General features: G+C 37.0%; 2 protein-coding genes across 2 annotated transcripts; both read left to right on the top strand.

Annotated features, from left to right (window-relative positions):
- Positions 1 to 4462: 4462 nt before the first annotated feature.
- Positions 4463 to 6792, top strand: LOC121262394 (phosphoglycerate mutase-like protein AT74). The gene is made up of 2 exons (XM_041164859.1): positions 4463 to 5104; positions 6040 to 6792. The coding sequence occupies exons 1-2, from the start codon at positions 4627 to 4629 to the stop codon at positions 6474 to 6476; spliced, it is 915 nt and encodes a 304-aa protein (XP_041020793.1). The 5' UTR covers positions 4463 to 4626; the 3' UTR covers positions 6477 to 6792.
- Positions 6793 to 7304: 512 nt separating this feature from the next.
- On the top strand, positions 7305 to 10795 carry LOC121262396. The gene is made up of 3 exons (XM_041164861.1): positions 7305 to 8411; positions 9265 to 9288; positions 10263 to 10795. Exons 1-3 carry the CDS (start codon positions 8216 to 8218, stop codon positions 10577 to 10579), a joined length of 537 nt encoding a protein of 178 aa, XP_041020795.1. The 5' UTR covers positions 7305 to 8215; the 3' UTR covers positions 10580 to 10795.
- Positions 10796 to 12025: the final 1230 nt, after the last annotated feature.

Raw genomic sequence — 12025 nt, 5'->3', positions numbered from 1 at the left:
CTTGATGCGTTAGATAAGTGGATAGGTTCACGATAGGAGAACTGGCCCCTTACTTGCACGAGATAGTGAAGTCGCTCCAATCCACTAGCAAAAACCACATTCTTAGACTAAACTAAAATGTTGTAGCATTGATTGAGCGAAGTCGCTTTGCAATAGTGAAGGAGCGGACATTGGAGATTACCGCAACATGCGATGATGATTCTGGTACGAACATTCCATCAGTTAAGGAGTTGAAGGATGTTGCTATAAGGTTCAATGGTCATTTACGTAAATATGTGAATCAACAATCAGGAAGTGAAGTGAACCATGGGTATGAGGCACGAACGCGCTCTAGAAAACTACAAGCAACTACATCAACAACTTCTTCTTGCTGCAAAGGATACAATCACTCTTTTCTTTTATAGCTCACCTCGTTATTCTATTCGGATATATTCTAAAGTCTGCAAGTCACCATTACCACTTTCCATTTAAGGGAATGAATGAGAGTGAGTCGAGGACCTATGAGTTGAAGAGAAGGTTATATTCCCTCTATGTCCCAATACGTTCCACTTCCCTCCGGAAGAAAATGCTAATGCCAACTCTACTTTCTAGCTAATATAGCTGAATGAGAAAGCCTCTCTATTAGGGCTTGCCTAAAATTGTTCGGATGTGTTTGAAAGCCTCGAGATAACTTGTTTATAGGGTGGAACAATAATTATTTCTCAGACCTTTCTAGCTGCCCTTTCTTAAACCTTTTCAACTTGGTACATAATTTAAACATAGGTGTTCCAAACAAATCTTCCATCCAGACTTCTTCCACTATCTGTAAGAAATTGGGGTGATCCGCTCAAAAGTTAAAAAACTTGAAAGGTTTTCTCACCTAGGGTAGTTCAGCCAATTTGATTACCATATAGGGGAAAAAGAAAAGTATAATTGGAAACAACGCTTTGAACGTCCAGATCAGTCGGCTTCCGCCAAATAGACAGAAGGGCAAGCTTCATTATCATTCAATAAATCCCATTGGCTCCACTCCCCTTGATGCACAAATGGCTTAATTTGAAGTCTTACAGTGATCCCTGGTTCACTATAACTATTTTAATACATTGTCTCGGAAGTTCTTGCCTTTTTGCTAAGGATTACTTTAATCCTTTTTTTTTTTTATCCATCAGGGTTGTTGTAGATCACTAAGAGAAATAAGAATGTATTAGTTGGCTCTTCTTGCCTAGTAGCGCTAGGCTTTCTTCTCTTTGTAGTTAGGAGAGTTGGATGGCACAAGGGGCCTTTCTTTAGGAATTCTTAAACCGGCCACACTAGATGATATTGCAAATTCACAACAGGGTTGCGAGACTAAATACTATCCCAAGCAAGCTTGATGGAGAACTTACCACTAGGAGCATTCAGCCAAATGACCATGTCTCTAATCGCAATGTTGGGCTTTAAATCGCTAGGCATGACACTAATGATTTATTGCGATTCAGAGGATCCACTAGGCCAGTTCCAATCACCTCATTCTATGATTGCCTCAACTTTAGCTTCCTCTCCGAAACCAGAAGCCGAAATGAAACTGTTTCCAAACTTGATGACAAAGGGACCAAGAGGGTGCCAATTATCATACCAAAGAGTAGTAGAATTTCCATTTCCCACCACACATTTTTATCTTGTCTCATGCAAGGGATCTCAGTTTGAGTATTTTCCTCAACATCTAGGAGCAGTCTCATGGGAACTTCAACTGCCATAAATTTTTGTCTTTGATAAGGTAGGATCTACTATTAGATGATAAACAATCATCTAATGGTGATAAATGTGTCACATCTTATATAGTGGAATGAAAGTAAGATAGTAGTATAATGTATAGAATTTTCATTCCACAGTATAGAGATGTGTATTAAGCTTAATGTCTCGAAGCGGCAGTTGAAAGTCTCAAGTCCCAAGCCTTTCATTTGTATGTTTAGATGAGTAGATGGAAAAAAGCCACTTCCCTACAAAATAAATCACCGATGGACTTTGAGGAAAGTGATGAGAAAGCCGAGCATTTCAAAAACGACGATAAATCAAACCTTCAAACACATTATACACAAGATAAATGATAGTTGCAGTCGTGAGTACGCAAGTACCGCTCAATCAATTTGAAAAAAGTAAACAAATACAGGACCTATATGAAAAAAAAAATTAATTTTTTAATAGTAAATCTTACTCTTTTTCAAAATGATTGCACAACACTTACGTATTCCATGACTATATGTAACATTACTCTACACACAAGCACACAAAATATATATAGCATAATTGCTACTCATGGGGAGGAAAGGGTATGGAGGGATATTGTAGGGTTGGTAAGAAATCATAGCGATACAAGGAAAATAAATATTTGTGATGAATTTTTTGTAAAGAAAAGAATTATTTGTAGTGATAATAGATTCATTTTAATAAAAAATAATCATTTTAATAAAAAATAACTGATAATAAATAAATAATTTTCTGTTCTATTAATGCAGTGAATGAGGCCACGGCAACTGATGCATGTGGCCCATTTGCTAGTCTGTGACGGCGGGAAAGGGATCAGTAGCGTTGGCATTAGCTGGCGGCGGACGTGTGGTAATGAAGTCTAGAAAGGGGTACATCTAAGCAACACAGAAAAACTTAAAACAATTAATCAAAAGTAGTGTGCAGATCATATGAACGAAGAATTGGGACCTGCCGATCGACTCTCCTTTTGCCTCGATATGTTTTAACGTTGTGAGCCAATCTAACTTAGTTTCAACGTACAAAATATAAAGGGAAGGAAGTTACAAAAATTGTTCACAAATCAACCCTACCAGCTATTTACTTATATTTACTTGATATATAGGCAGAATAAGAATATCCAAGATCATGCATTAATGATCTTCTCGATGAATGCAGGGAGCTGTTCATGAGATATGGGTGCATGCATTGATCCGTAAATGATTGCGTGTATCAAGGGGCTTTGTCTTGAGAAAATATACCATATTTATATGGCTACGGCCATAACCAAACCATTCTCATCGTCATCATCATCTTCCACTCTAAATGAAAAGGATAGTCGTCTCCAGCCTTATCTTCCTGTTTGATTCTTAAAGGGTGTCCGAACTCATCCGTTAATTTGGCACTTTGACCTTCAACTTTCAAGACTTCAAGTTTCGATGTTTTAACTTCTTGATTGGCATGCATGGGGCCGGGGGTCTATCTGCTGCCCATGATGTAAATCGTCTACTATACGGCCTTATCTTCATTAAACTTTCAATGAATAGTTCAAAAAACGTGGAACTTATGTTAATAATGAGATTCTAGTTCTATGGCGCCTTAGAAAAAGATGAAGATAACATGGACGGACAACATTCAAAAGAAAGAATTACAACATGGTCCAAGCAACGACCATACACATTCTAAATTAGGAAAATATTGGAAACCGAGTGAAAGGAATCAGATTTCCTTCATCTCTTTCTGCATGGCATTCTAAAAAGATAGAACTCACATCCATATAGATACCTCATCACCTTCCTTTGAATGGAAAAAGTACCCAAAAAAAAAAAAAAAAATGCAAATGAAAAGAAAGAGGAATTTCTTTTATTAGTCTCCCGTCAAAACAGTACTACTTTAAGCTTGTACCACAAACTCTAACTTTGGTGCAATGGAAAATGTATCAAGGATTGACTATGCATTACTTATTATTCACTCTCACACTTTATATTTATAATTTTTTTATAAGCTGATGTAAGGATGTTTTTTATAAGATGTAAAGTATGAAATGATGAATAGTACTTGATAAGAAGAATTTTTCATATATACCATCATTTTGTTAATAGAAATAGTTTGATTTGCATACAAATCTTATATAAAAAAATTTACAAATTAATGTGTTTTAATATAGAAAAATGTTATGCATCAGTCACTATTTATTATGCATGCTCAGCTATTATTCATTCTCACATCTCATATTTATAATTTTTTATAAGATATGAAGATTTTTTTATAGAGTGTAGAGTGTGGAGATGTGAATAGTAACGAATGAAAAGAATTTTTCATATATACCATCTTTTTGTTAATAGAAATAGTTTGATTTGCATACAAATCTTATATAAAAATATCTACAAAGTGACATATTTTATGGTGCGTTTGGATGTTGAAGTGAGTTGAGTTGATAAAATATTATTAGAATATTATTTATTATTATTATTGTTGTTTTGAGATTTGAAAAAGTTGAATTGTTTATTATATTTTGTGTTGAGATTTGAAAAAATTGTAATGATGAGTTAAGATAAGTTGAGATGAGTTGTGTTTTCAAACGAAGCCAATATAATATTTTAAATTTATTTTATAATAAAAATTTTTTAGAGGCAAATCACATTAAATTATATGAATTTAGAAATTTAGTTGCGTAAAATTTCTATACACATAACACTTACTCTTTCCATTCATTTCTACCTTTTCCCCTCGAAGTCTACATGAAATTTACTTTTAGATCTTGTATCTGCGGAGGTCGCTGTTGTTCAAGTTCTTCTATAAATAGGAACGAGAGATGCATGTAAAAGACCCAAATACATACCCATCACTGTCACTCCTCTGCTAGAGAAAGGCATAACCAGCAAACACTCAATCTTGGATTGAAAGGATTTTTCGTTCTCAGAGATGTCGGACCAACATTATCAGCAACACAACCACAAGAAGCAGCCACTGCTCCTCCCCAAGCGCATAATCTTGCTTCGCCATGGCGAGTCTGCTGGAAACCTCGACACCTCCGCTTACACCAAGATCCCCGACCCCCAAATCCCGCTTACCCCGGCCGGCCTCTCCCAGGCCCGCCTCGCTGGAACCAACTTACGTCACCTCATCTCCAGATCCTCCTCCTCTTCCCACTGGCGCCTCTATTTCTACGTCTCCCCCTACCTCCGCACCCGATCCACGCTCCAGGAGATCTGCCGCTCTTTCTCCAAGCGCCGGGTCCTCGGGGTCCGAGAGGAATGTCGTGTCCGAGAGCAGGATTTTGGAAACTTCCAAGTGGAGGAGGGGATGAAAGTGATCAAAGAGACTCGGGAAAGGTACGGCAGGTTCTTCTATCGCTTCCCCGAGGGCGAGTCCGCCGCCGATGTCTTCGACCGCGTTTCCAGTTATGTGCTTTTCTTCTTCTTCTTCGTCTTATTCTTCTTATTATAATTGTTATTGTTTTGGGCTTAAACCTTATTAGGAGCTAATTCAAGGAACTGACCGTGAGTCTGGAATAGTGGATTAGAAGTATCTTAGGATGCTAGAGGCTTGTCCAGAAATTGTGGTTCAAACCCAAAACTTTGAATCAGAAGTTGACTGGCCAATCTTCATATAATACCTATTGATTTCGAATCTGTGTGAGACACTGGTCCCTTTTAATGCACTTCTGCATTAATCAATTCTCACTTGGGTGATGTGTTTACCACAAGCAACACCAGATATGGTAATGAATTCAGTCAACTAAGTTTCTAGCTGCTCGTTACTGGAAGTTAGTATGCACGGCACCAAGCATGCATGCGGCACTCCTATCTTTATTGTTAGTGTGACTCACATCTTGATATCGTTCTCCCCAAATCAAACTGTAATTTGGAGAGGGGTGGTTGCTTGTGCATGTTATAGTAGGAAGGTTCCTTATGCTAAAGTGCCATTTCCACATTCAGAACATATTTTGCCCATTGTGCTTGTGTATATACATACTGGGTTTTTTCATTTGGTGTATAAGCTAATTAACCTTGAGCCTCACAAGGGAGAGTCAAATCATAATTACTATGATTTCTTAGGAAGGAATTATGATTTGCATGTGCGAAGTACAACTGCAAATCGACCATGTCCTGTGAACCTCCCGATTCTATTAATATTCTGATTTTTAAGGATAGATATGTTCAAGTTTTTTCCAGTAAGAGGGAAATGCAAATGCATGAATTATTCCTCTATTATGATTGTAGTTGGGGATTGTGGAGTCTGTCATTTGAAAGTATAGCCCAAAAAATGGAATTTGTTTTCAAAATTTTATGTGATTGAAATGAAAATAATGAAGAGATAACTTGAATCTTGCAGATTTCCTTGAATCTTTGTGGAGGGACATAGAAATGAACAGGCTTCACCATGACCATTCCCATGATCTGAGTCTCATAATTGTATCACACGGGCTAACCTCACGTGTCTTCCTCATGAAGTGGTTCAAGTGGACGGTTGAGCAATTTGAGCTCTTAAACAATCCTGGGAACTGTGAATTCCGAGTGCTGGAGTTAGGAAGTGGTGGAGAATACAGCCTAGCAATCCATCATACAGAGGAGGAGATGAGAGAATGGGGACTGGATTCTGAGATGATAGCTGACCAAAAATGGCGAGCCAATGGTAACAGGGGTGCTTGGAACGACAATTGTCCCTGCAATCTTGATACTTTTTTTGACCATCTAGCTGACTCTGATGACAACGAATATGAAGACAGTGATGACAAAACTCCAAGTGGTGCTTCAAATATATGCGCATAGGTTACCCAGTATTTGATTTGGAGATCATTTTTGTTTTTTAAATCACTTGGTTGCTGTTTTTGCATGGTGAATCAAATATTAGAAAAGGGAATTTTCAAGGCTGGTTTCGTTGTCTAGTCAGATTGTAAAAATCGTAAGTTTGGCTTCTAATTTGAGAATAGGGAAGATTGACAATCGGTTAGAAACTCTTAAAGAACTGCTGTTGTAACCCTTGGCTTCCATGTTGGGGATTGAAAAAAACAGAGACAGCAGTTTTGATATTTTAACTTGTAAGCATTCATACTCGTGGATATTGTAAGCATTCAAATTTGACTCTCGTGTTGTTCTCGGTAAACTTGCTGCCTCCGAATACATAAAACTATTCTGTACGGATCCTAAACCAGTATACAACTAGTTGATCTTCGAAGTTCTTTACAAGGCAGAATACCTTTGTGCTTGACAGGGAATTTCTGTCTTATCTTACAAGTTCTAGTGTTCTTTTGAGAGTACGAGAAGTTGCATGCCAGAAACCCTTTTGCGCATAATGTGAAGTCTTCGAATCGTGGAATGCACAACCTTCTTTGGTCATCACTTAAGTTTTTAGTTCTAACTACTAAACTAACGCTTTCGTGACTGCTCTTCATGCTCAAGTTTTGCAAAATTTTGGCATTACCCTCTTCTGCAATTTCAAATGGGAAATGACAACTTTTTTTGGGGGTGCAAACAAAGCCAAAAACGACCTATCCAAGCTTGGAAGGTTGTTGACTTGTTGGCAACGAGCAGAACCGAAGAGTGATCTCGTTCTTAGGTTGAAAAGCGTCCCCAACTTACGCCCATTGCAGGGGAACACTTTTTGGCTTGAAAATGGCAAGTTGGGAACTACTGTTTAGACTGCATATAATATCTAAGATTTGCTCTTTCGAGGTTTTCAATCAAATTTGATAAGGATGGTTATCTGCTTTAATTCGTGGCAATCATCTGTTTGCTTGTACGTTCTGACTTATGAGGCTTTGGAAAAATGTAGTCCATTTGAAAAAGTGACAGAGAGACAGAGAGGCCATGTGCCAACATAGACCAATTCTAGTCCAATCAGAGGGCGCCATCGGATACTACAGGCTAATGCAAAATTTTCACGCAAAATAAAGGTTTTCCCGTTCCCAAACGAACACGATGATTAAGGACCCAAACGGCTAACCGAATCTCTCTCTCTTTTCCTCTCTATCGCTGCAAATCTACCTGCATTTTGCGAATCCAATAAATCTCTTCTTTACACTTTCCCGGGATCTGGGCCTCCTTTATTTTCCCTGCAAAAAAAGAAAAAGAAAGCAAGATATTGTCTTCCACTCACACTGACACATGAACCTAAATGAAGTTAGAGTCCTTCAATCATTGGGTTTCAGTCAAGTTCTGAGTGTACGACCGGGATCTCAAGTGGGTGCCTGATATATATATTCTTGGGTATTTTCTATTTCCTGCTAAAGAGTTCACACACTTCTAGAAGACACCCAGGTGATTTAATGATTTTGTCGTAAAAGTGTGAGACCCAGATCCTGCAATTTTTATCTAGTTTCCAATCTGGGGCACTCTTCATTTTTTCGCTGTAACATTCACACGCTCCTCTTGGACACCAAAGATTGAGTCATCCAGATTTTCACTTCATGGACTAGATCTTGAAAGGGTGTTTGGTAATTGATCTTGGTTTGTTTCTTAAGATTTTTGGCACCAAATCGCCTTAGGATTTTGTTTTTTGTGAGGAGTAGATGGCTTATCCACCAGACCAAGGACTCTATACTGGTGTTTTGAGGTTGGTGTTGGTTTTGGTCGGGGTGAGTTTGGTTGGCTTCACAGTCGGGCCATCCATGTTACGGCGCTTGACAGGGAATTCAACTGCTCAGGTTTCATGTCCTTCATGTGTTTGTGATTGTTCTTCAGAGGATTTCCTCTCCATACCTTTAGGTGAGGTTCAGCTTTCATTCCTTTAGCATTCTAAATAAAGAAACATTGGTCAATCTGTATATTTAGGTCTGACTCCTCTGTCTGACTCTGGGAATTTAGTATACAATTGTTTTGGATAACGTTCTCTTGTTGGCATAATAACTAATGCTCCTTGGTAGTAATGCCTAAGATGATTCAGTTTGCCGAGTGATGGATGAATTCGGTTTTAGAATTTTATTATTTTTAATTCTTGATTCCAACTAGTCATAGAAAGTTTTTTTTTTTATCTTGTAGAATAATATTGTTAATTTATTCTCTTGTTAAAATCTGGAGAATGTAGCTTTGTTAAAATGATTTCCTATTTAGATAAAGATGTAATGAAGTCCAGATTAAGATTTACAACTTTTGAGGAACAGATTATTGAGGGGACTGCTTACAGGTTGGTCTGCTGATTGATTTTTAGGAGCTAGTCATCCTTCTTCTTTTAGCCAGCCCCTACTAGGGTCCTAGTGGCTGCTTGGGATAGTGAAATTTTTACCGATCTATCCTGTTTAACTTCTGTGTGACTGTAAGGCAGGAAATGGGGATTGTAAGAATGAGATCTCATTTACTTATGGTCTCAGTGGATGATGGTGCAGATTCTACTTGAACTGAAGTTGGTTTTTCTATCCTGGGTTTTCTTGAATGAATGAGGGGACATAGACATTTTACAAGTTCAGGATAAGGGATATAGGTGACCACTTGTTAAGTCAGTAAATAACTTGTTAAACTTCATCATTTTTTTTTCTGAGTCTATCTTTTAATTTTCTCATATTAGTGGTATCTTATTTTTATTTATTTTAATATGTTAGTTTTTTCTTTATCCTTCTTGCAGGAATCTTCAACAGCTCATTTCCAGGTCAGTTCATGTGTCTTATTTATGTTTTTTGTTGTTAATTGTTATTGTGAGCTCTCCATTGGGACGGGATCAAGTGGCTCTGGCAGTTAGGACCTCTAAAACTTGTTAACAGTTCACTCTTGCATCTAGTGGGATCTTACTTAGTACTTCCTGGAATAGGGTCTGATGAACCTTTATCCAAAAGGATATGAAAGTTTTCTTTGATTTGTTTCATGAACATCTGCAGGTGTAGAAAAAAGGGGATTTACACTATACCTAACTGGAGACAGTAATTAAGAGCTGCTATTGCTTCATTTTTTGGCAGTTTGAAGCATAATATGACTTTAATATTTCCCCTATACATAAATGTTTTAGGACAAACTTTACTAAAAATATGGTCATGTATGTATTTGAATTGATAATAATGTTTTTAAGGTACTGTAATAGATACTTGTGATCTTTATCTTCAGTATTTTAGCATGCTAAAGTAAACCAGTCCTCCCGAATCCTCTGGATGGCAATGCCTTTTCCAGATTTGGATATAAAACGATGGGAAGTTAGAGACAGTGGCTTGCCTTTCAGAAACACTTTGATATTAAAATGGACATTTTTTTTTTGGATTAGAATATTTAGTTGCTTAGTTTCTTTTATGTATCAGTATAGATTTTATGATCTGTTATTGAAAAAGTGAATTCGGTAAGAAGGCTTCATTGTTCCATGAGACAAGGAGAGGTCAACTGCAAGAGTGTGGCAAGGAGCCTGAAAAGCCCAGCTTTGGACATATTTGGATCAATCAAGAAAACAAAATGCTCACAGCATCATTTACACATTTGTTGGATGCATGTCTTTTGTCCTTTTTTACCACAGTTCTCTTGCAAACCCACTGCAGACTTTCTGAATTGCTGTCAAAGAAAGTACAAGTCCATTTCCGGTATGACCATTTAGAAAGTTCTCTTGTGATTACGTTGTCCAATCATTTTCTTCTCCATGTGTAGACTGTGGTCAAGGCGATCCCGATATGAATGAGGAAATGGGGAAGGATTTTTTAGCTTTACTGTCAGAGGAGCTAAGTTTACAGAAAGCCGTTGCCAATGATTCCATGCAACACACCAAAGCATTACTATCAGATGCTTGGAAAACCTTTTCGCACTATCAAAAGGAGGCAGAAAAGTGCAGTGTTGGAGTGGAAACTTGCGAGGAAGGAAGGGAGAGGGCTGAAAGACAACTTGCGGAGGAGCTTAAGCTTTCAGCCTTGTGGGAGAAACGAGCTCGTGAACTTGGGTGGAAGGTTAACAGAAGAATATATTCATGAATTTAGTTATAATGCTTTTCTTGTATGCTAGAATGTTAGGTTTTTGGTTGTGACATAGATTGTACAACTAATGCTTAAAGGCATATCTTGTGAATATAGATACATTGCTAATATTTGCCCTCCTAGCGGTCTTATCTCTAAGAATGAAACATTGTCAGGCCACCTTCAATGGAAAAGGAAAGGAGATGAATCAAATGAATCAATGCTTTTAGATTTATCATTTATCCAACTTCTCTTGCATTGGACTCTGATAATTATTGAAGTTAGAGGCCTGCAAAGTTCCTTATTCAGTGAATATAACTATATAAGGCTGCTAGTATATCTGTGATCTATGTTTTGCCTTTTTGCTGACAAAGGGCTAAGGGAATACCATACTACTACCAGGAGCTTGGTATATCCAAACTTGGTGGTGCAGAGTGCCATATAGGAAGGGGAAGATAACATCAACAGCAGTAAATATGCTCTTCTTTTTTGACTTTTCAAAATAAAACTTCGGTTGTTCTTCTAATACAACGAAGGGATGTTTATTTAGATGTCATTAACAGTTTTGGAAGGCCACACATATGCTTGAAGTCAGAGTGGATGTGCCGCATAGGTACCACCATGTGGGATGTGTCTATGTTACTCGATATTTTACTCAGGGACAGCTAGTAGCAGTGTAATTATAGTTATTCTCTAAGAAGAAATTGCCAATTCCTGAGAAAATATAGCTTTTCAAGATTTGCTTGTGAAACTTGGAAGTTGAGCTATTGCGCAGTTATTGTAAGTTTGTATTATGAGAAATCAAGTAATACAAATAGAACTATTTTACAATCTATTTTGTAACTGACTTGTATCACAATTCAAGGTACTCGGTAGCCACCTTATTAGCAGTCATCACATATTTTGAAAGGAATAATTCTACTTCCATATCAGCATGGAGAACAACACACCATTCATGCGGTTGATGTGACAGAAATTGATTTGTAAAAAATTTAATTTTTTAATTTTTCTTGCAAATCAAATTATGTCATATCAAAAAGGTAGACAACATATTATTTACATTAGCTTGCAATCTTAGGTTTTATTTTGGAAACTTTCTTCCACTTTGACTATATCTGCCATTTTCCATATTCAAAGTTTTTAAGGTTGTTTGGATTCAGAAAGTGTTTCATCTCATCTTATCTTATCATTATAATTTTCTAAATGTCCACATAAAATATAATAAACAATTCAATTTTTTCAAATTCCAAAACAATAATAATATTAAAAAAAATATTTTAACAATATTTTATTCAACTTTCACCTAAAATCATCTTGTCTCATCTCACTATCCAAGCCAGCCAAATGAACTTTTTTTCTTCTCTATTATGCCTGCAATAAACACAAGTGACATGCTTTGTCATTCAATTTAACTTCCTACTTTAAGTACTTCAACTTCTTTCAAAACAAATATTCTAACAATAT

Source organism: Juglans microcarpa x Juglans regia, chromosome 4S, assembly GCF_004785595.1.
Source record: "Juglans microcarpa x Juglans regia isolate MS1-56 chromosome 4S, Jm3101_v1.0, whole genome shotgun sequence".
Lineage (NCBI taxonomy): Eukaryota > Viridiplantae > Streptophyta > Magnoliopsida > Fagales > Juglandaceae > Juglans > Juglans microcarpa x Juglans regia.
The sequence above is the reverse complement of the archived record's forward strand: the minus strand, read 5'-3'. Positions and strand labels throughout refer to the sequence as shown.